The 24,505-nt window shown below is 44.5% G+C and overlaps 1 protein-coding gene across 2 annotated transcripts; it reads left to right on the top strand.

The window, feature by feature from the left end:
• The first annotated feature begins 4,810 nt into the window (after positions 1 to 4,810).
• prdm1a (PR domain containing 1a, with ZNF domain) lies at positions 4,811 to 20,057 on the top strand. 2 transcript variants are annotated; one of them, XM_041942343.1, is made up of 7 exons: positions 4,811 to 4,997; positions 8,138 to 8,479; positions 10,761 to 10,880; positions 12,210 to 12,462; positions 16,081 to 17,171; positions 17,431 to 17,559; positions 17,692 to 20,057. In XM_041942343.1, the coding sequence occupies exons 1-7, from the start codon at positions 4,971 to 4,973 to the stop codon at positions 18,295 to 18,297; spliced, it is 2,568 nt and encodes an 855-aa protein (XP_041798277.1). In that variant the 5' UTR covers positions 4,811 to 4,970; the 3' UTR covers positions 18,298 to 20,057. The 2 variants fall into 2 exon arrangements, with proteins under 2 accessions (XP_041798277.1, XP_041798278.1); XM_041942344.1 differs by lacking the exons at positions 4,811 to 4,997; positions 8,138 to 8,479; positions 10,761 to 10,880 and adding an exon at positions 11,551 to 11,567.
• Positions 20,058 to 24,505: the final 4,448 nt, after the last annotated feature.

Raw genomic sequence — 24,505 nt, 5'->3', positions numbered from 1 at the left:
CAAGCAAAGGTTCAGAGCATCAAGGATGAACAGTAGACAAGTGGCTTGTGGTGCTAAAGGAGAACTTTTCAGAGTCGCTGAGGGTGAGTCTGACTTTAATGCAGCCAAAAACTAGATTAATGAAGCTAGATCGCCTTGGAGACGAGAATCCAGTGAGCATACAGCAGGTATTCAGGGGTGGGGGGAGGCAAACAAACACTTATTCTTGCTAATTTTTTTTAAGATTATTTTTTGTCATTTCTGCTTTATTTGATAGAAATAGAGATAGAAGGGGAAAAGAAAGGCAGGGGAGAGACCGGCTGGACTCTAATCCCGGCTGCTGCAGTGAGGACTCATGTGGTACAGGCTCTCCCAGGTGAGCCACCAGGGCATCCTGTCTCCCATGTTTTTGTTGAAAAATGCAAATCTTTGTTGTTTTTTAAATAGTTTTTAAACGGTTCAATACCTTTTCTGGCCACTGACAACAAAAATGGAAGCCACCGTGGAGCACTGACAAACCTTTAACACGCCATGGCCTCACCTGTTTGACATGTGATGTGTTCACAGAACGCAGTTTCACATGAGCAGCGTGGGCAGAGTGTCGCGATATGAAGTCAGCAGCAGACACTGAGTACGTAACAATGGAGGAAAGCTCCAAACAGAAACTAATACAGTTTGTCACTGCTGGTAACATTTTGTCGTATTTATGTGCCGCCATATGTTGTACATTCACTTTGTGCAAAATCCTCCACGCAAAATAAACGTACTGCGAACGCTGCTGCTCGCACCCAACACTTCTCTATGCACACATGATTACTGCTTATAAATTATTAAAAATACCACAACAGTGGGTCGTTCACATGGAGTCTCCTCATGAAGATGAAAAACACGAGCCCACTTGAAAACAACCTCACTGTCCAGCATCACATTCATCCCAAAGTGTACTTGCTTATGCAAAAGAGTTGCACATGAGTGGACTGTAATTTGGTGACGAAGTTGGTGTGTGTGTGCGTGTGTGTGTGCACCCAGGTCCATACATATTGCCGTCAGCCAATGTGCTACAGGGGCACGTGTTCTTAAAAAAGAGACAAGTCTCTCTTTTTCATCTCTCTCTGTGTCTCTGGTTGTTTTGCACAGGGAGGACTGGCCTGGTTGCAAAGCATCAACATGTCCGACAGCTGTGGGACAGATCTGCAGCTGTGTGTGTGTGTGTGTGTGTGTGTGTGTGTGTGTGTGTGTGTGTGTGTGTGTGTGTGTGTGTCGGGGTCGTCTGTTGGCAGGAAGCAGTAGGCAGCGAGTGATGTGGTCAGACCCTCTGTCACCAGAGAGAGAGAGGGAGGTTCTGTGTGTGTGTGTCTCTCTTCTTCTCTTCTTCCTGTTGCTTTTCTCTTCCTGATCATCGTTGTTCGTTAGAGAAAGAAAAAACACAGACGGACGCTCAATTAGCTTTCTGATACTGATGACACCGTTTCCCTGCCAACAAAAAGGGAAAGATTATCAGTAATATGAACTTTTCTCCAAGAACTGTACCTTTTCCTTTACATGTCACTGAATTCACCAGAAAACTGGAAACTGGATGTCATTCTGGAAAGAAACAGATGATTTTACATGAAAAAAAAACAAAACATTTAAAAGTGAAAGATTATTTCACATCTTTTCACCATCAAATGTCTCATTAAGATAAATGATGATCAATATGTGATTATTTCAGCTGCATCCTGTCCTTCACGTCAAACTTGATTCATCTGATTTTTAATTAATCAACAAAGTGCCAGAGGCTGTAAGTGAGCAAAGCTTTAAACTGTTCTTCATTCTGCTATTTTGACTTTTAGGGTGGATTTTATTACATGGTTTTTTTTGTTGTTGTTGTTTTCTTTCATTTCCACATTAACTTTGCATTTCTTTTTTTTCACATCCGTCCCCTTTTCTGCCATTATTGTAATTTTATTCAAGTTCTGATTTGCAGCTCCCATTTCAATGCAGTTTATGTGTATTATGCATTTCATAGGAAAAACTGAGGCAGTGAGAGAAACATGAAAACAGCGACGGGGGGGCAGTGACTTTTCCTGAATATTTATTTGTAAGGGGAGGCGTCAGGAGGATAAAGAGGGAAAAGTGATGGAAAAACCAGTGAGAGAGAGGTCAGCGTGGGACATCATTTTGTAAATACAGTGTGGAAATCAAAGGGATAGAGGAGCGAGGGGGAGTCGAGTGAGTAGGAGGTAAATTGAGGGAGTCGGGGGGGACAATTAGATGGGAATTTCCAGTGTTAGTGAAGGAGAGAGCTTTTGTTGTAACATGGAGAGCAAGGGCTGTGAGCCGCCTTCGTCTGAATTGAAATCTTTTATTTCGCACACACTCATATGCGTATCTGTTTATTGTAAGGCACAGATTTGTGTCAGAAAAAGATGCAGGGAGCATTAAAATGAGGAGAAAAGGAGGAGAAGACATGAGAGAATGTAGGAGGAGGTACAATCAGGTGACTTTTCTGAAGCACCTCCTGACATTACGTCTGAATTGACATTAACATAAAGACGAGAGGTTAAATTGTCCACTGCAATAACGATTACCTCTCACTAACACACAAATTAAGTTGGATTTAATAAAGCAGGAAACACTAAATGAGCCAGTTTTAAGCCGTTGGCGAGATTGTTCTCATGTCAGATGAGTGAGTAACAACAAGGTAAAAAACAGACAAACCTGATAATAATAATAATAATAATAATAATAATAATAATAATAATAATAATAATAACAACAACAACAATAATAATAATAATGCTTGGATGAAACTATAAAAATCCAGCGAAAAGCTTCACATTCTGTGCATCATGTGAGCAGATAGAAACAAGTGTAAAGAGCCCATCCAGAGGTGTGTAGAAAACACTGTGACTAATAATGTGCTTTTTCCACCAAACAATAGTCTATTATCTTGTTAAAATCTTTAACATTAAATCTGAATCTGTGAAGATGAACTGCTTCGCAGGTTGTGTCTTCTCCTTTACTGAAAGGTCCTTTCTTAGTGGTCTCAGGCTTGTGAAGTTTCCACAACACACGTGTGAAAGTTGAATACTGGACCAGGATTGGCTTCTAAACTATTTGTGATGTCGCAAATCCTGCTCGCAGGCCCGCCTCTTTTTGACTGGAGGGGGGTCTTTAACATCTTGTTACCTGATATTTTACAGGAGGCAATGTCCAATCCTGCTTTTTGACATAATGTGGTTTTGCAGAATCAGGTGATGTCGGGTTGTTCCTGAAATGACGATTGTCCCTCGAGCTTATAAAGGTTATTAATTTAAAAAAAAAAAAAAAAAGCAGTGGTGGCGGAAGAAATACTCATATCGTGTGCTTAAGTAAAAGTACAAAAGTATTAGCATCAAAGTAGAAAAGCATTCATTACGCAGAATGGCACGCCTCAGACTGAGTTTATATTTTTAAATGATACTTTTTGATGTGTTCATGTGCAGATTAATGTTAAAGCTGGTGCACACGAGGTTTATTTTTGACTGTGCACTGTTGGGTAGCTTTCACCAAGGATCAATGAAGTCTTCTCTTTACCCATAATAATAAATCAGAATTTATATGTTGAATGTATTTTGTATATGAACCTGATTCTGCAAAGTATTTCCATCTTAAATGTATTAAAAGTGTGAGAAAAGCACTTCAAAACTGTAGTAAAGTAGGGTACTTGAGTAGTTGTACTTAGTTACTTTCCAGGATAGAAAATAAGCTTTAGAATCATCGATGCGGCCTGTGAGAGAAGTCCTGTCGTGTCAGAGCAAAGAAATCACAAAGCTTTTTACGTAACTGTCTGAACAACAGGAAAGCCTTCGCTTCAACAGGTAGATGAAGCAATCAGTGTTGTGTATTCCACGTCTGACACAGGCTGAGGGGAGAGAGGAGGAGGGCGTGATCCGGTGCACCAGGCCGGGTGAACGAGCATCTCCATGCTGCTCATTTTTCCTGCATCAACAGATCGAAATCACGGTTTTCTCTTCGTTCCTTTTCCTTCCTCCTCCACAAACACCCCGTGAATCCAAGAGTCAGAGAGTTCAATAAGAAATGTGAAATTAAGTCACTGTAAAGAGAGAGAAAGTCAAAGGGAGAGAGACAGAGTGGGAGAGAGGGGGAGAAACTGAGAGAGGAGGGGAGAGCGAGAGAGTAAAAAGGAGAGGGTGAGAGACACAGACAATGAGAGGGAGAGAGAGAGTCACCTTTAAGTTACTTAAGTTACAAGGGCAGATCAGCTCTGCCCCCTAGAGGCAGATGATGTGTGTGTGTGTGTGTGTGTGTGTGTGTGTGTGTGTGTGTGTGTGTGTGTGTGCATGTGTGTGTGTGTGTGTGTGTGTGTGTGTTTTCCTGGGGAAGAGAGGGACATCCTGTGACAATGACTCAATGCTCCCCCCAACACACACACACACACACACACACACGTTGTTTACCCTTTTGAAGCTGCTAAAAGACATTTCCCACACGCACGCACACACAAGCACACACACACACACCATCATCCAAATCTATTTTGATGCAGAAAAAAGTTGGGCTTTCGAGAGTGTGTGTGTGCGTGTGTGTGTGTGTGTGTGTGTGTGTGTGTGTGGCTCATGGCCTCAGGTGAAAGCGCCCGCTGCTTCTTCATCATAGAGAAAAGTGCGTGTGTGTGTGTGCGCCCGCGCGTGTGTGTTTGTGTGGAGGACAGGAGGGAGTGGGGTGGGCGGGGCCAGGAGGAGGGGTGAGACCTGTGGGGGCGTGTCCTACAGAGAGAGGCGGCCCTCTGACTGACTTGAGTCACGGTGCTGTTGCTTTGGTCAGGCATTTGAACGCAGGACAGCGAGCCGAACACACACTCACACACACTTCAGCACACACACACACACACACTCACACCCGTGTGGAGTATCAGCGCTGGGAGCGGGCCGGACGGAGGGGGAGAACTGCACCTGTCCTCCTCACACACACACTCACACACTCGGAGGAGCTGACCGGTCGTCCCTATGTGTGGATGGGACCAAAGTTACTCGGTGAGTACGAAGCGGCTCCTCAGACTTTTCCCTTTTTAACCAAAGCTCAAACACTGAGGGGGGGAAAGCAGCTTCTGAGGGACAGTTTGACTTTTCTGCTCCTTTTCTGTTTCTTTGACTTTTTTTTTTTTAATTCACAGATTGTGTTAATATTTCTGGATTATAATAACAAATTAAAAAAGTAAATTCGGTTTAGACTTCAGGACATTTTTGGCCTCTTGAATCCAGATTAACCAACTTTTGAGCTTGTTTTGAATCAGGATTAATTTTGGATTTTGGTCTTTTTTTAGTCAGTGCTGTGAATTCAAAGTGTTTTCTTATCTGAATGCTGCTGCTGAGCTGCTGCTGGTGGGTTTTTCTATTAAGTTTGGATTGTGTGAACTGTTTCTTGGAGGTGTTTTCCTTTGACTGAGTTTAAAGGTGTCTCTCAGAGTCTCAGTTTGGGATTTTAGGCTTCGTTTCTCACTTGCAGGAGTTTACATTTGCTCTGTGATGAAGGCAGCTGGACTCACAGGTGAACTTTAGCTGTTTTTGTCAGAAAAGCGGCCTCATATCGCAGAGATTTGCCTTTTAAGCCTGATCTTGATGATTTTCCCCCTGTGTGGTTAAACAGCTCACAGACTTTCATCGTGACTGATTAAACTGCACATTAATTTGACTTCTTCTTTGTTTTTTATGCCCGTGTGCAGACTCAGCTTTTGTGTTTTCAGTTGGTCTAAATGTGCAAGAGGTGAATTGTTTCTTGGTTTTTGGTTTCACTATTGGTTTTCGTTGTTGCAGCTGTTATGCAAACAGCAGAGTTCTGCTGAGAGCTGAAATATTGAGAAACATTTTCATGTGTGATCACTTCTTGAGGTGCTTCATTTAAAAGGCAAATAGCAGAAACTGTTGTTCTGGGCTTTTCTCTGTGGCCGAAGGTGCAGCCGCTGCCGGGGAGAAATTACATTTTCTTGCTGGAAATTTCACAGCTTTACAATTCAAATCATGGATTTTTTGTGGTTTTGCGTGATTTGAATGTAACTCTGAGGATTTGCTTTGCTCTGATGAGTTTTACTCTTAACACGAGGATGCAGACGGTGTTTGAAGCACAGAACTTTTTTCTTCATTTGATTTTATGATTTTAATCATTTTAAGAGCATTTTTCCTCAAAGTTTAGCAGTCAGCTGTGTGATCTGTGACTTATTAAACTTTTTTTGCCAGTGTGTGGTTGTGAAAAAGGATCACAGTGTTTTTGTAGATTTAAAAATCCCTCCTCGGCCGTGATCGGAGGTGATCTCAGTTCAGACCTTTGTGTCACTTCTGGCTGCTGTTGGGAGGAAAAGTTGTCCGCTGTGACTGCAGCCAGTCGGATGTGAAATAATTTTCTTTCTTGCGGCTGCAGAAGAATTCGCAGAGCCGAGTGTGGTCACTGAGGATCTGCTGCTTTCTGCTCGCCTGTGTGGGACGAGCAGCATGTTTGTCCCTGTGTGTGTGTGTGTGAGTGTGTGTGTCTTGGGTGGGATCACGTTTGAAGTTTTGTTTGCGCTGCTTTGGCCCCCCAAATGGAAAAGTTTTGGCGCTCCCTTCCTCATCGCCCCCATGCATTACCAGCGCACACACACACACACACACACACACACACATGCATGCACACACACGCTGGGAGTCGGGATGATTTGCCGGTTCCGCTGCAGTGCCACTCTGCTTCCAATTTTAGCTTCATTCAGACACAGACAGCATTTCCTTCCTCTGTCTTCAGCCCCAGGAAGGGACGGGGAGGAGGGGGGGGGACACACAGGGAGGATACAGAGCAGATTTTAGGTTCATAATCAACCACATCGCTGCACTCTCATTGTCCTTCTGTTTAAAAATCACATGCAGAGAAGAGGACAAAGAGACGGCAAAGGAAACATGGAAAGTGAATTTGCTTGAGGGAGAGAAAAGCTGGCAGAGAAGTGGAGAAAGAGAGAGAGAGGGGGGACACAAAGAGCAGCTTGTCTGCAGCCTGCTGATAAACAGACTCTGACTTCATTTAAATTAATCACACTCTCTTTTTCAGAATTATTCATTCACAGAAAATATGGATTTGATGGATTCTTCAGCATTTGTATCACATGATGCGCAAAAGTGTTATTATTTTCTGAATCAGCGGCAGTGTCACACAGTTAAATTCTTAATATGGTGAAGGATTATTTACTGGAAAGCAGCATGATTTTTATTTAATCACTCAACGCTGAGACGTGCGTGGAGTTCCTCTATCAGTTCCTCTTTATTCCCCTTTGATCAAAGTCTCTTATCTCAGCCCGGCTCGGCGTAAACTTTACCTTGTGGTTTCTGAAGACAGACGGGAAGAAGAAAAAAAAAATCAGCGAGAGATCAATCAGTGAAATTAATTTTGGTGGCTGGAAACATAAACAGAGGATATTTCTAATTACATCTGTGGATACAGACAAGAAGAGACGGTTCATGTGAGGTGAAAACAAATTTAAACAGATGGATAATTTGAAGAGAAAATCATTTTTCTTGCTTGGTTTGGATGTTTTTTTTGCCGTTATTATGATATTATATTATTTTAATGTTGATGTGAATGGAGGTTTTATTTATCCTCTAATTGTTTCCCAAATTACTTCATGTTTTCTGTAAATAGTTGTCAAGACAAACTGTTTCCTGTCTGCTTCTGTGTGTGTGTGTGTGTGTGTGTGTGTGTGACAGCAGAGTTAGTCAGACCCCCCCTCCTCCCTGAGTCACCCCACATAATAATCACAGCTCTTCCTCTCTTCTTTCTCTCCTTCTTCACCCCTTCATCTCTCCGTCTGTTTTCATCGCCTCCTTTTCTTTCTCTTTCTTTCCTCTTTTTATCTTCGATATTTTTCCTCCCACATCTCCTTTTTTCTTCAACTTCAATTATCGTTTTTCCACTTCTCTGCCTCTGTCTGCCTCTTTCATGTCTTTCTTTCTTTTCTTCCTTTTCTCTCATCTGTCTTCTTTCATTTGTCTTCCTTTGACTCTCGTGGTTTCTTCTTCCTTCCTTTTTTCCATCCTTTCTTCCTTCCATCTCTCCTTTTTTGATGTTTTTAAACTTCACCTGTCTTCTTTTTGAGTTTTGATTGGAAAGGCCTCAATGAAAGATTTGTAAAAAATGAATCTCCCTCTCTTTCCAGGCGACCTCTCATAGCTCGGCCATGTTGACCAGTGAGGGGGCGCACACCATGGAGCAGGACGAGACGCACCACGAGGCCAAGATGGCTTCCACCGCCACCAGCGCCAGCTCAGACGGAGCCGAGACGACGGCAGACACAGACATTGATGTGGAGATGGACGTGGAGGAGGCGGACATGACCCGGTGGACGGAGGCAGAGTTCGAGGAGAAGTGCACATACATCGTCAAGGACACGGCGTGGGAGGCGGGGCCAGACGGCGACGCCGTGACGACAACAACAACCAGAGCTGAGGCGTCGCTGCCCCGAAACCTGGCCTTCAAACACCCAGCTGACAGCAAGGAGGTCAGACTCAAACACACACACACACACACACACAAACACACTCACAGACACATGCACACTCACAGACACACACACACACACACACACACACACACACACACTCACAGACATATTGGCAGGCATGCAAACTTTCTCTCCAGCCTCAGTTTTTCACACACACTCAGGCAGAGAAAGCCGTCTGCACTCACGTGAGTCAGATGTGGGTCATGTAATGAAGAGGGGGTCGTGTCTCGTCGTAAAACTTCACACACACATTATAGAGAGGAATCTTTGTGTGTGTGTGTGTGTGTGTGTGTGTGTGTGTGTGAGTGGGTGTGTGAAACGTCTGGAGCAGCATTTACACACACACACACACACAGTTACTGTAGCTGTGTGCTTTCAGCTCATATCCATCCATGAAAACTTATTCGTCATCTGAGGGGATTATTATGGCTTTATCTATCTCAAGTGTGTGTGTGCGTGTGTTTGTGTGTGTGTGTGTGTCTCACAGACTTGATCTCACACTAGCTGCAGTACCCGCCTGTGCTGACAGGGGGCAGCATTTAGCATGTGAACAAACGCAACACATCAGACGGCCCTTGCCTGCTTTTTCTATAGCTGCTCAGGCATTTAATGAGGTTTTAATGTGACCTCAGAAGCTTCAAAAGTTCTTAAATGATGAGAATCAATAACTGCGTCAACCCTGCAGTTATGTATTTGGTCAGTTTGTAACAGGCAGGAAAAATATTTCACACATTTCTTCTGTAAACCAACAAACCCGATAGTGATCTTGTGACTGACTGAACTGGAGGTGAAAAAAATCAAGACATCAAAGCGTCAAAGGTTGAAGTTGAGGTTAGATAACAATGAGGTATAACGCAGAACTGAAATGACTCTCAGGTAGTGTGAAAACAAGAAAAACGGTGGATGTTCAGCTAGTTCAAAAGTTAGGCAGCTTCAGTAAATCTCCCGCCGCCCTGGTGGCTCTGTGCACTTTGGATCGGAAAAAAAGAGCATGACTGCAGGTCAAAGGGACGTGACTTTGGCAAATTTTGACACCTTGTGAGTTTGTCTGCAAACAAAAAGCAGCGTGATCACATAGATTTTCTCATCAGGGGCTTATCAACAGGAAACTGAGGAAAGAGGCAGCGAGAGAAATGAGCTGATAGGCTATCAGCGAATATCTACCTGGGCAAAGAGAGAGGAAGGAGGGAAAGGCTGAGGATGGGAGTTTGTCGCTCTGATCAAAGAAGATGGAGTTGTGAGAGAGAGACAGCTCGGTAAAAGTCTGTTAATCAGTCAGAAGGAGCTGCAGTCACACACAGTCATGTGCACACACACCAACACACACTCCCGTTCGGTCCTATAGAGGGAAAGGGAAGAGGGGGATTTCCCATGTCAGCAGGGGTTTGGGAAAGACGCCTGTTTGTGTGTGTTACGCATGAAGAAAATGTGTGTGCGTGTTTCTCCACCATGCACGGCTGGAGCCTGACATCTAGTCGCCACATAATCCTGCTCTTTTCTCTTCTTCCTCGTCCTCTTCCTCCTCCTCCTCCTCCCATTTTTCTGATCGAATCAGAGTAGAAAAGAAAGGAGAAACAAAAGATTATTTTTTTTCTTTTGAGTATCTGGATGTCCCCACCCCCACCCCCACCCCTGAAGCGTCTGAAGTGGCAGCAGTTTTGGTTTGATGTGGCAAAGAGTGGAGGTGTGATGAGAGAGAGAGAAAGAGATGTGAAAGAAGATATTTTACAGTCGTCCTCCAGCCACACACACACACACACACACGCACACACTCCAAATGAACTGAGGTGTGAAGTCGGTTCATTAATCATCAACTGTGTTGACAGCTGGTTGATAGTGTGTGTCTGTGAGTTCATCTTAGGACATAAAATAAGACTTAATTAGACATTATGACACATATCACTGATGATGTGCACGAAAGCATGAAAGCACACACACAACACTCCACTTTTACGGCAAGCGACGTGGTCAAAAGCACCTGGTTTCTCATGTGTTTGCACAAAAGATCTTTACACGTTTACATGCAAAATTCTTTCATCTTAACAAGTTACAATTTGGCATTTTCAAATGTTAAAAGCGAGTTAATGAGAAGAATTGTGCTGTGCTGCAAGAAGAAATTAGCTTTAAATGCATGAAATCGTTCCAAACGAGCGCTTAAAAGTTATTTAAAATGCCAAAATTTAGTGTGTAAAGATCCTCAGACTTCACACACACACAATCCGCTTCAAAGAGCGTCGATCTTTTGTCTAACCGTGTGTGTGTGCATGTCTTCGTGCAGGTGGTCGGCGTCTGCAGCAGGGAGTACATCCCCAAAGGAACTCGCTTCGGACCCCTGGTGGGCGAGATCTACACCGCCGACAGCGTCCCCAAGGACGCCAACCGGAAGTACTTCTGGAGAGTGAGTACACACGCACATGCACACACACTTCCTCAGAAGCCGGAGGGACCCCTTCCTGTGATGTCACACACATCTAAAGTCAGTCAGTGGAACAGGAAACTGGCCTCGCTGTTTTTCTGAGTGTGTGAGAAAGAGAAATGGGGATGTGATGTCACCTTCACACAAATAACATGTCACACTGTGGTTCCTGTAAGTCCACACACACACACACACACACACACACCTACACACACACACCATTCATCAGAATACACTCCATCACTACCAGTAACTGACAGTGAGAGCACATACGCTCACAAACCACCTACCTGACCAACGCCTACACGATGTGTGTGTGTGTGTGCGTGTGTGTGTGTGTGTGTGTTTTTGACTTGCATGAACAGAAAGATTCACAATGCTCCAAACCACAAAGCAGAAGCAGAAAGGTGTTCCATTCATGCTCATATCTCACTTTCTCACACACACACACACACACACTGAGCCGAGAGAAACGAGAGATCGAGATAGAGAGAGAGTGAAAGACAGAGAGAGAGAGAGAGAGAGAGAGAGAGAGAGAAGGGGGAGGAGAGATAGAAAATGAGTGGTCGTTCCTTTCTCTTCTCATTATAAAAGAGGACGTCCTCCTCCACGACAGTCTGTCTGTCTGTTCGTCCGTCTGAAGGAGGTGAAGGTGAAGAGAGGAGCATGGTGAGGAATGAAATGATGGAGGGCTGGAGGGGGGGTAGGAGACGAAGAAGGCTGGATGAATGTGATTTATACTAAAACTGGCTGAATTCAGTCAGTCAGTTCCTCATTTATTTCTTTTTATTTGCTAAATTACTTTTTCACTTGCTGACTGTTATTTACTGAGTCAAACTCTTATTTAGTTCATTACTAACTAATTTTCTTGAATTTTTAATCATTTACTTATTTTCTTAGTTTCTTTGCATTTTTTCATCCATCATTTATTTTCTTAATTTTCTAATTATATATTTTTTCTTTTGCTCCTTATTTACATATAAACCTCATTAGACCCTGACTAAGTCAAGAGGAAGTTAATAAAGGGAGGAGAAAAGATATATTTTATATATATGTATATTATTTTAGATTTTAGTATATTATATTTACATATTACTGACTTTAAAAAATACTTTTATTCCAACAGAATTTAGTTTTGTTTAAATTTCTGCAAGATTAAAATTGAACAAAACTATTTTAGTCATTCAGATCAGAAAATTAGATTTTTCTCTGTCTTCAATTACCTGAAATAAATTCTGGCATTTAAACAAATTAAATCATCACTTTTTTAAAATCTTACCAGTATGTCCTCCTTGTCTTCCCTCGCTCCAGATCTACGTGGACCAGGAGTTCCACCACTTCGTCGACGGCCTGGATGAGACTCGCTCTAACTGGATGCGGTACGTGAACCCGGCCCACTCGGTGGCGGAGCAGAACCTGGCGGCGTGTCAGAACGGCATGGAGATTTACTTCTACACGGTCAAGCCCGTCCCGGCCGGCGCCGAGCTGCTCGTCTGGTACTGCCACGACTTCGCCCGCCGCCTCCACTACCCGCCATCCGGAGAGCTGATGATGCAGAAACTCAGTAAGTTTTTTTTAATTAGCAGTAAAGTTTTTGAGACTATATAACAGTCAGAAATTGGAAGAGAAAATATTATTTTTGGCTTTCAAGGTCAGTATTTTGTATGTTTGCTTCATGTAATGGAAATCAGCAGACTTTTATTGTGAAAGAACTCTCTGATGCGCTGATTTGCTATCACATAAAGCATAAAATCAATAGGCTGTGTGTGTGTGTGTGTGTGTGTGCGCGCGCATGTGTGTGCGTGTGTGTCTTGAGTGTGTCCTGTCGCCGCTCTTAAAGCCTAACAGTGTCTTTGAGTGTAGCTGTGTCTCCTTCCTCTCTGAATGTTAGCCTGTCATTATCTCACACACACACACACACACACACACACACACACACACACACACGAGGACAAGACCAACAACCTTTCATCTCTGTCAGTGCCATCGTCTTTGTGTGTGTGTGTGTGTGTGTGTGTGCCAGTGACAGTGTAATTACACAGACAGGGGGATATGGCCCCTAATGCCACAGTCTTACACACTTAAAGACCCGCTTTTAACATGAAAGCTCACACTCATACACACACACACACACACACAACGTTGCTCAGCCTCAATAAAAGGAGCAGAGACAGAGTGTGTTTGCATGGCTGTGTGTGTCTTCAGTGACCTTTTTATGAGAAAAACGTCTGAAAGCAAGCATCAGATTTCTCTGTCCTCACGTGGAAACACATCAAATGCACAGCTGCAAGAAGGCGTCTTTATAAAGTATTAAGTATTTTAAGTAAATATTATTATTCTGTTGCTAACAGTTAAATGACAACACTAATCCCCTAACTGCTAATGTCAACCCGAAGCTAAATCTAAACCTGTAGACTAACATCATAAATGAGCAAGTCTGGACACACAGCACTAAAACTGACATACATTCACGCACGCACCCGTGACACAGCAGACTAACTGCACTTATCCACTTTAGCTGAGCTGATCAAAGAGAGAGCGAGCTAAGAGGGAAACAAAGAGAGAGAGAGTGGGAGCTCAGGGGTTTCCAGGTGTGACTGCAGGCTAATAGCAGTGTTACGGTGGCAGAGGAACCAGCAGACTCAGCCTGGCCGACTCCGCTGCCCAGGGAAAAATGCGCATGACCTGGGGGACAGAGGCAGGAGGTGCCCTCGGCCCCCCTCCTCCCCTCTCCAAAGCCTGAGTGTGTCTACAGTAAATGTGCTGTCTTTAATTAGCTTCCTCTGTCATTTAGCTCCGCGGGCTCCTGCTGACCTGCCAGTGACTTGAATACTGATGCCTACCTGCAGCACAAACATTTACCTGCTGCAGTTTCCTCTTCGGGCAGCAGAGCTTTAAGTTTCCGCTTGTGTTTTTTTTTTTTTTTTTTTTTGTTCGGCCTGGTGAGCGTACTCTCCTAAAATTAGTTTTGTCTGTTGGTGTGGCCCGCTGGAGTTTCAGCCCTTCAAATGGAGTCAGATGTAATCTCATCGGCTGAGTAAAACCTTGAAAACCACAATCAGTCTGACTAAGTAACGTTAACCCGAAACCCAGTTACAAGGGCAAAAGGTAAAATAAGAGGAAGCTGCTGTGATGAAGCCCAGTCGCTGTTCAGCCGACTGAAAAATGCCTCCTTAAATTTCCTTCAGTCGTCCTGAAGAGGAGATGCATCCAGGTCCGTTAAAATATCATCATTAGATTTGGCCGATTTTGGAAGAAGATGCGTCTCACTTATTGTTCTGTTATTTTTACACTCTGTGTCCCGGGGGGGGGCACCAGAGATCCTGGTCCAAGCCCAGCGGCGTCCTATAGTTTATTCCTGTGGAGTGTGACAACATGTTTACTGTTGTCTGTATCGTCCTTTTCTCTCTGGTTTTGGCTGTTTCCAGCGCAGTCATAGCAAAACCAGACGTGTGTGTGTGTGTCGACATCTGTGTGTGTGTGTGTGTGTGTGTGTGTGTGTGTGTGTGTGTGTGTTTGAGTGTGTAAAATGACTTGACTCCTTCACTTTCTCCTCTCTCTTCTTCTCTCGCCTTTTTTTTTTGTCGCCGTCGTTCAGCATTCTTTAAATGTTGGCACATGAAAGCACCTGTCAGGCGTGTGTGTGTGTGTGTGTGTGTGTGTTTGTTGTGTTCAAAGATCCTCTGCCGACAAAAACACTCTCTCTTCACACACACGCGCAGTCATAATCGGGACGTGCCGACGCATTTACACCCACTCTTTTCATCTCCAAACACATGCGACCTCACGCACGCACACACGCACACACACTGTGCGCGCGTCTCGGCCATTTGCCCTGATATATTTGCCACTTGAAAGACCAGAAAGAAGGTGGAGGAGGGAGTGTTAGAGGTAGCGTCACACACCCCCCCGCCCCCCCCCCCCCCCACCTTCTGTTGACTACTTGAACTTCCTGGCAGAGGGGCCGTGTTGACAGATTGATATCTCCAAGATGGCGTCCCTGTTTGTTTTCTGGAAAAGGGCAGGAGGGAGGAGTAGGAGGAGGAGGAGGAAGGCCAACTGATAACCTCAATGTTTACACACTGCCACTACACTACTGATGCAAGGGTCACCGACTGTGTGTGTGTGTGTGAGGGGGTGAAGCAGGGGGAGTGAAACAAATTTCATCAGTGCTGGTGCTCAGGATTAACTTTGACAACCTCCATCTCTCTCAAACACTCGCACACTCACACACACAGACACACACACACACACACACACACACTCCCCTCTGGGCGACCTCGTGGTAAAAAGTTGACTGGGCAGTAAATGAGCTTATAGATGATACACGGAGGCGCTTTAAAGGCCTGTCTGCGGCCATTTAACAGTCGAGATGTGCTGCTAGCTAACTACCCAGGGCTTTTAGTGTGTGTGTGTGTGTGTGTGTGTGTGAGAGAGAGAGAGAGAGCTCCACTCCTAATCCACTCTTTCATCATGCAGAGGAGACAGTAGGTGTGAGTGACTAAGGAGGAAGCTCTCTAATCTGACCTCCGACCCGGCTAGCCGATGGCCAGGAAAATCAGGAGAGTAGGAGCTTGATCAAAAGTGTGTGTGTGTGTGTGTGTGTTCCCTAAAAGTGGAAGAGTCAACAAATCAGACAGAGGCCTTTGTCTGCAGGCGCCTCTGTGTGTGTACTCTGTCACATGGTGTGTGCGTGGAGGGCAGGTGGAGGCCAAGCATTTTCGGAGGATATCTTTAGCAGGAAGCCTTCCATCAGCCCTTTCTGTCCGCCACCAGTTTGATTTTATCTTGATTTTATAGGCACACACACACACACACAGGCACACACACGCACGCACACAATGCCCAAAGGCAGCTGTCACGCCTCACTTCCTGTCTTTTGCCCCCACCCTCGCCCATGACGCTCGTTTGTCAAGTCTGTCACCTTAATTGGCCCAGTGAGTTACTTATGGTAACCCTGTGACACACACAGACTTGCACACATCTCGGCTGAGGAGAACCATGTGAGCTGCAGAGGTTTACGCATCTCTGCAGACGTTTGGTTTTAAAGGAATTTAGGTGCTCTGTCGTCGTGGCTAGAAACTTTTTTTTATTTTTAATGGGCCCCTGGGGGAACCAGGAGGACCTTATCTTGATCTGATGAACTCGCGCTGACCTCTCTTCTCTCTTTCTGTCCAATCAGAGCAGTCACTCTTGGAGGTCAAGCAGCAGCAGGTGAGCAGCGAGGAGCCTTCGGTCGAAGCCTCCAGCCCATCCCCCGTTGCAGTGACCCCCACCCCGCCCAAGAGGGAACACAGTGTCCTCTCTATTCTGCGTGGCACCAACAGCACCACCTCCTCGTCCACGAAGAGGGAGCCCAGCCGACCGCTTCCCACCCGCCCGCGGTGCGCCGACAGCCCTGAGCGCCCCCTGTACCCTCGTGCCCTCTACCCGGCTCTCAGGCCCCACCCTCACATCCCTGAAGACTTCCTTAGCCACAAACCGGGCCAGCTTGGCTACCCTGCAACACGTTCCCCTGGCAACCAGTCTTCAGCCACACCCAGTCCATCGGCGAGGAGCAGCCCAGACAGTAGCCCTCAGGGGAGCCCCTCGGGTCCGGCGCCATCCCCAGCGTCTTTCTACCCCACCGGACTGGGTTCCTACCCCAGTTACTCCCCGCCGTCTGCCCCTCTCTCTTCATCCTTCTATCCACCAGGAGCCCCATACTCGCGCTACCTCCTGCCCCATCACTACCCCCTGCCTGGCGGTGGAGTCCCCACCGTAGGAGGAATCTTCCCCAGGATGTACCCCCTGTACAGCAGCCTCCTCCCCCCTCACGTGCCCCTCCTGCCTTCTGACACCGCAGGGAGGCACTTCTTGATGCCTGACCATGTCCACCCCTCCTCCATCTCTGCCCACAGAGACTTCCTCCTTCCTGGCCCCACCAGTGCCTTCTCAGCGGCCACGTCTCTGAAGGACAAAGCAGGGCCTCACCACCCTTACTCTGGGCACCCTCACCCACACGGACCTGCCCACGCCCCCTCCAGAGGCTCCCCAACAGCATGCACATCACCACCAAACGAGCGGGTGCCCACCAAGCCTACCTCAGCCCTCCTTGGTAACGTCAGCGAGCGTTGCTCCGATGAAGAGGCCATCAACCTGACCAAGGTGAAGCGTGGTGTGGGCTCAGCTGGCTACAAGGCGCTGCCGTATCCACTGAAGAAGCAGAACGGAAAAATCAAGTACGAGTGCAACGTGTGCAGCAAGACCTTTGGACAGCTGTCAAACCTGAAGGTGAGGCTCCAGAGGCCTTATTATCATTCCATTCCTTCGTACTGTGAGGATCACTGCTCAATCCTTAGGCCACAGAGCAGGTTTACAGCACTTCAAGGAGTGTCACAAAATGACTGACAGAAAATACAAAGACAAAACCTCTCATCAAGATAATCAGGCTAATATTTATTTACCACTTAGACATATTTTAGTTTGATGTTTTTTCTGATAATGGTCATATCTGAAAATGTCTAAGCAGACTTTTTTCTTTGTCATTCAGGTTCATCTTCGTGTCCACAGTGGAGAAAGACCTTTCAAATGTCATACCTGTAACAAAGGCTTCACCCAGCTGGCTCACCTGCAGAAGCACTTCCTGGTCCACACTGGGGAGAAGCCACACGAATGCCAGGTGAGAAATGATGCTGAAGACGAAGCACTTTCATCGGGCTGATTCCCTAGATGAGTTGAGGTGAACCACATTGTTGGTGGTGGTTTGCGATAAGCTGCTAACATCTTTTTTTCCCCTTCTCTCCTCCTCCAGGTCTGTCACAAACGCTTCAGCAGCACCAGCAACCTGAAAACTCATCTGCGCCTCCACTCAGGGGAGAAGCCCTACCACTGCAAACTCTGCCCGGCCAAGTTCACCCAGTTCGTCCACCTCAAGCTGCACAAGCGCCTGCACTCCCGTGAGCGTCCGCACAAATGCCCCCACTGCCATCGCCACTACATTCACCTGTGCAGCCTGCAGCTTCACCTGAAGGGCTACTGCCTGGCGGCTAACTCCGGCCCTGGCAGCCCTGCTGTCTCCAGTCAGGCTGCCTTGGAGGAGGTGCAGCGCGCCAACGAGGAGATCGAGCGCTTCGACGTCAGCGAGCACGCCGAGCGGCTGGAACAGCTGCAGGGAGGCGTGGAGGTGGAGGCCATGCTGGAGAAGCAGGTCTTGGGGATGCTGTGGAGGGAGACCGACCTTAAGTCCTCCCACTTCCATCCCCACCACAAGGGCGGCGCCACCGAACTTCTGCCTGCGGGTTACGGTGCATACGAGTCCCTGAATGAGACGTCAGTCATCAAGATGCGGCGCAGCAGCCCCATCCTACCGCTTCCTGCCAATATCACCATCAAGCAGGAGTCAGAGGATCACGCTTAAGTGACCTTTAAACCAAAGGGACAAAGAGTTAAGACTGCATGACTCAAGGTGGACTGGGTTGCCAGGAGCAACAGCTGTAAATAAATAATTCTCTACCTGGTTGTCATCAGGAGTGGCATCATGATTACACCAGGTTCATCAGGGACTCACGTACTCAGGGCTCAAGAGACACTGTCCCATGACTACTTAGCAGTTTCAGCGTTTATTATACTTAGAGACAATCATCTACCCAGGATTTACCTTTAATGTAATTAATATAATGCTATTATCATTATTGTTGTTGTATTATTTGTTCTCTATTTTCAAATGTCTTTGTTTTTTTGTTTTTTTGATTAATTAGTTGTTATATAACCTCCTTAATTTATTATACTTTTTATTTGTTGTCTTCAAAAGCAATAAGTGGAAGGGATGGTTACACTGACGCGGTGAAATCAATGTAAAAGACTATTGTTCTGTTATTTCTTTCTCTCTCTGTGGCCATTTCTCTGTAGATAGTCACTCTCTCTTTGCCTATATTCGTCCTGCGACCTCTGACCTATAGAACCAGGGGTGTCCACTCTTCAGGGTTTTATCTATTTAAATCTACAAACCAATATAGCGGGTTTAAAAAGGGTCGAAGAACTTGCCAAAGTACGGCACATAAATTTGTTAATTTAGCAAGATGAGCTTGATTTCAACCCTGCTTGAAAGCTTCCCTAAAGTGTGTCTGTGTCCTTTTTCTGATGCCTCCTTAATTTAAATTAAACAAAAAAGGGCATTTTTGTATATTTTTCACAACGGTTACCTCAGAGTGCATGTGACTGTATGAGTGTGTGTGTGTGTGTGTGTGTGTTTAAAGGGACAGCTAGAGGTGGGAGCTTTCTATTTATTTACGTTTTGCTACTTGAAGAAGAAGAAACCAAACCGAACTGGAGTGCAGCTCTTCATGTGGTCCAAAGGAGCGGCATGGCCCGCTTAACATGTAGCACATAATGGACTCCGGAGGCTGGCTAGCCGCCCCCCTCGTCCCTCCTTTTGTTTTACTTTTCTACAACACTGTCAACACCCAACAGGGAAGTGAGCTTCCTCAGATTTCGGGACTCACACTTGACGCTAGTAACCAAAGTTCGCTCGGCTTTAATTTTAAATGTACACCAAAAAAAAAAGAGGAAAGGAAAATCAAAACAAGGGAAGAAGGACTCGAGGAATCAAAATGCTGAAGAAGGGAAGATGTACTGTGTGTATATGATGAAGTGTTCACTCTTTAGCTGTGGTCTCTCGTTTTGTAGATGTTTTGTTCTTGTTGTTGTTATTTGTTAATATTTCGGTTGAGAAGCAATGGCCCCTTCTTCAACACCACCTGTCCGCCATCTTGTTAATGAACTGGCATACACCAAAGCACCTCGGCCTTCTTTTATGCACTGGCCCCCCTCCTCCTACTTTATAACTTCAGTGCCGATGCTTGCACCATTTACACTGTGTACAATAGATTGAACTGGTCATACTGGCATTAAGACTCAACTTAATGTTACTAAAGCAACTGTGATTTTGTGCATCAGTTGTACATCCACAACCTGAACTCTGTATCTCTCTCTCCTCTGTCTCATCATCTTCCTCTCTGTCTAACGTTCGACCAAAGCGTCTCTTTCTCTGATCAGAGCTTTAACTCCAGAGGAGAATCCCCTAAAGGACTGTCTCTGTTTACATTCTGGTTTACATAGTTATTTATGTGCAAAAATGTCAAAAAGTGTAAATTATGATATAAACGTTCACTGCTCTAATCTGAACCCTGCAGCTCTGTGTGTTTTATTTCTTCTACTTGTGTTTTGGTACAAACTTACATCATGAAAATTCAAGTGCTCCGACATTCTGGCAAAACTAGTGTATATTTAAAAAAAATAGTGTTTTGACTTTAAGTAGCGATACAGCTTAGATAATTTTACCATTAGCATGTTGTAGCTGTAGTGTAGAGCTATATAGAGTGACTTATTTAATTTATTTATTAATTTATTAATTATTTACTTTACTGAGCAGGATATTTAGCTACAGGTTTCTTGGTAAAATGCTGTATCTATTTTTTATTCTCCATCATGGAGATGGAGCCTAGCAGCTTCAATAAATTTTAGTAACTGCTTCCACTACTGACCACCAACATATAATATGATGAAATAAACTTTTAGCTACAACTTAAGAATACATGGGAACTTATGAGGCAGCTAAAAAGCTAATTACTGAATAGCTAGGTCAAACTTCTTTCCTATGGGACTGAAATGATAAATCCAACTAAATCATTATTGCAGCTTTCCAGAGAAGACATCACAAAACACAGCGAACAAAGAAATGACATGAAATAGACCCACAGATCAAATATCAGAACAATAAATAAAATAATAACACTTGAGCAAGCAAGCTGCCTTTTAGAGGATTTGGGTAAAAAGCTTTGCAGCAGCATTCTGCACCACTTCAGTCCAAACTCTGGACCATTAGGATGTCTCGCTGGGACAGGTGAAAAGACACTCATGAGAAAGCTTGAACAACAATGAGCCTCAGTTGGAATAAAAAGGTGAATAAGTATTTAAGCTGCAATTGGAGAGAAGTCCATCGTTACATGATTAAAAAGATGCATATGATTGAAGGCTGAAACTGTAAAATGCCTGAGAAAGGATTTGGACCCTTAACCTACACAGGTGTTTTCACTTAATACACCTGATTAGACCTCTTCTCAAGACACTGTGGGCATGCACAGACTGTGCTTGATTGGCAAATCCCTTACACTCCTGTTGCACCAGTGAAGGCGGGACATTACACCTTTAATTACACCTTTAACTTCAACATGAGGTGTAATCATCCAGAGTAAGTGAAAACTGCTGAGGGCGGTGTTTTACTCAGAGATGAAACCCTCTAAAGAGCTCTAAAGAAAAGGCGGTGAACTAATGGAAAGATACAGATGATACAAACAGCAGACAGGCAACAATTCACCAGCTGAGATTTTAACTTCCAACACATTGATTCACATATTACAGCTTTTACTTCTGCAGTAAACCAGGCTCTCTGGTGGAAAGTCGTGAATATTTATGTCCATTTCCGTGCAATGCCAAGCTTTAAGACGTGAGCAGGAAATGGGAACTCAGCTCCCCGTGCCCTATGGGCTGCAGTAACTGTTGTCTGTCTTTTATCCTGCGTGTAGGAGACATGCAGACAACATGACTCATGTTAGAGCCAACAGTCATCGGTCCTCAACTGTGCAATTTGACAGGAATGTGGATTTAAGCATCCAATCTGGACCCAAATGTAAGTTTCAGCTCTTAAATCCTAAACATTAAAGGATATATGGTAGGAAGGTCAAAGATCAAATGATTAAGGCTTAAAATAAAACTTAATATGGCAAGTTAGGCCAGAGCTACTCTAATGACAAAAAGGATAAAACAAACACTAAAGAGAGATAACTTTGTTATTTCAAAATAAGGGCACATAAAACTGTAACTGTGACACTAAAAAACGTATTTTGACCGTTGCATGTCACTACCAATATTTAATTTAAAAAATGCATGTCTGTGAGCACCCACCCCTTTGTATTTAACATTTTAAAAGACTGGACCTGGTATGAATAAAACAATCAGGGTGAGCAAGCGTGTATCTAGCCAATCATAGCAACTGTACGACAAGGGTCATCCGTGTTCAATGTGTCTTACCTCTAAGTTAACTTACTAGTTAGCTACAACAGTTGACAACCTTGACGTTGAGCTTCACCCCAGCACAATGTGCAGGCAGCAGATAGGGAGGCGGATGGTTTTGATTTGTGTATTTTCAATTTGCCTCCTGCAGCTTTGAGTCAAACTGGAATGAGCAGTAAAGCTAGTTTGTCATATTACTTTACATTTAACAGTTACCACCTACATTCAGTCTGTGACCGCAGCACTCACTACTTTACTCAAAGATCTGAATCACAACATGGAGCAATGTGCAGAGTGCCGAGGACGCAGAGCTGCTCCTTATTTGCCATCAGGACAGGAAAAGAGATAGCTAATGCTACCTGCACCCTCTCTTTGCCATGTAGAGTGAGCACAACACTGAGTAGGGGAATCAGCACCGACGTTAGCAAGCTAGGCTAACAAGCTTTTACTTTCTGAGTCGGACAAAAGCCTTCTATCAACTTTTGTTGGAAAAATCATGGAAGTAGAAGGTTCTGCAGATGTTGAGAGCACATCCACTGATGGTATGGGAAGTGTCCACTCAGAGGATTGAGACGTCACATGCCCAAAAAATAACTTTATCCTCTTTTGACTAATACAAATCTAAGCACAACAGATGTAGGATTCGACTGCTTACGTAAAAACAAAAAATTCAAAATTCAGTCCTTTAAATATCTGTTCAGGGTTGGAAATCAGTGAGCACAGCGGCAATGAAGGCAACATTCACATATGATGGGTGTGAATCACATACAATTGATTCTGAAAAAGTGAATGAGTGAATTTCAACACCAACTGTATGTAGTTATGCATCAATAGCTGCACCTCCTCCACCAGGCCTCGAGGCATCCTCCAGGGTTCAGTGTTTGGTCCCCTCCCATTCATCCACCACATGGTCTCCACTTTCACTGTTAACTGAAGACGTCCAGCTCTACGAATCACATCCACTATGACCAACTGAAATGAAATCATGGATGCAAACCAACTTCTTCAAACTAAACTGTGATAAATCAGATCATCATCGGCAGCAACCTCTCCTTCAAACACAACGTCTGTCAAATCAGAACTGCCTTTTTCTACCAATTCCAAGTCTTTCTCCTCACTCATAAAGCCTTTCATAACCAGGCTCCTCTATCTCACCCACATGCTGACCTCCTGTCTCCATCATTCAGGATCAAGCACTGGATCCTGGACTGGCAGAGCCCCCTTCTTCAGGAACTTTTACATCTGAGACTGCACAGATTTGTCCATGTTCACATCAGTAATCAGTACTCACCTTTTCAGAACTGCTTTTTAAATGTCTTTGAGCGTCCCAAGAAGTGCTCTGTAAATAAAATGGATTATTATTATTAACTTTTGTTGCAGATTTATTGATCTTCTTTGACTAATTTTCAGTGTCGGTGGTTAAAGTCAGATGTGCCACAGTCAGGACAAATTCAAACTCGACAAACATCAAAACCTGATTTCTTCTCACACTCATCTGCCCTGCAGCCAGCTGTGCAAATTGACATTTGGCAGAAAGGAAGTGATAAAACACATTCCACATCCGTTATTAAGGATTCCACATAGATATAAAGTCACTGTATGAGAAAGCAGTATCGATCCGTTACCTCATCACCCAACCAAAAACACTCGGCGCGCCCCCACCCTTTGACTCAGCATCTTTCACTTTTGCACACTGCGTCTCTCTTTCCTGTTTGTTCTATCTTATTATTACTATCAGGGAAACTTCTCAAGTCACCCGTTGACACGGCGAGTTCCACTACCTCAGCATCATGACGCCGGGGTTTCACAGCACTTTTCTGAGTGGGGGCGGACAACACCACCACTGGAGGAGGGGGGATATCCCACAGGTCCAGATGCACGTACCGAAACGTCAGGCCTGCCTGAGCCGAGGTAAGGTTTGTTTGTCTGCTATCCGATTTCCCCAGGAGGGTTTGATAAAGCCTCAAATCTTATCTCGCCTTACGCAGTCCGCCCTCTCAGACAGATGAAGTGAGATGCCCACAGTTTTGAAGAAAAGGCCCACCGTTTAGAGTTAAAAGAAACTGGAGTCAATCTGAGGTTTGACTAGTCACCCAATAATTTACATGACTCTCTTATTCCACTAACGATCACAATAAGAGGCAGACTGGCAAAAAACTACTAATGGAAACATCCTGATAAGGTATTTCAGTCCTTTGGAGGATAAAACATGATCATATAAATGCTCTTATCGATGACTTCCTGCTGCTTTTGTCTCTCTCTGCTCTTCAGAATCAGAATATTTTATTGATTCCTGAGGGGAAATCGGGTCAGTTGCAGACACTCCAATTGTACAACAGTAATTAAATAAAATAAAATGTTAGAAATATGTAAAAAAAATATGTGAAAAAATGTACACTATACCATATAACTGAACCATAAATAATAAATAATATTTAATATGAAACTATATGTATTCTGCTGCATTAAATAGCAACCATCATGTCATGCTGACATGCATGAAATGAGTCCTTTTGCATTTTTCCCAGCAATCCATCTTTCTGTGTGTCCAGTTA

This window comes from Chelmon rostratus, chromosome 8 (genome assembly GCF_017976325.1).
Source record: "Chelmon rostratus isolate fCheRos1 chromosome 8, fCheRos1.pri, whole genome shotgun sequence".
In the NCBI taxonomy this organism is placed as follows: domain Eukaryota; kingdom Metazoa; phylum Chordata; class Actinopteri; order Chaetodontiformes; family Chaetodontidae; genus Chelmon; species Chelmon rostratus.
Note: the sequence above shows the minus strand (reverse complement) of the source record. Positions and strands in the feature narration are given on the sequence as shown.

Bases quoted from the DNA above. Each gene is read 5' to 3' on its own strand.
- prdm1a (XM_041942343.1), top strand. From the start codon at position 4,971: ATGTGTGGATGGGACCAAAGTTACTCG. The intron at 12,463-16,080 runs GTAAGTTTTTTT...CTGTCCAATCAG, and splicing joins GCTGATGATGCAGAAACTCA to AGCAGTCACTCTTGGAGGTC. The intron at 17,172-17,430 runs GTGAGGCTCCAG...TTTGTCATTCAG, and splicing joins GACAGCTGTCAAACCTGAAG to GTTCATCTTCGTGTCCACAG.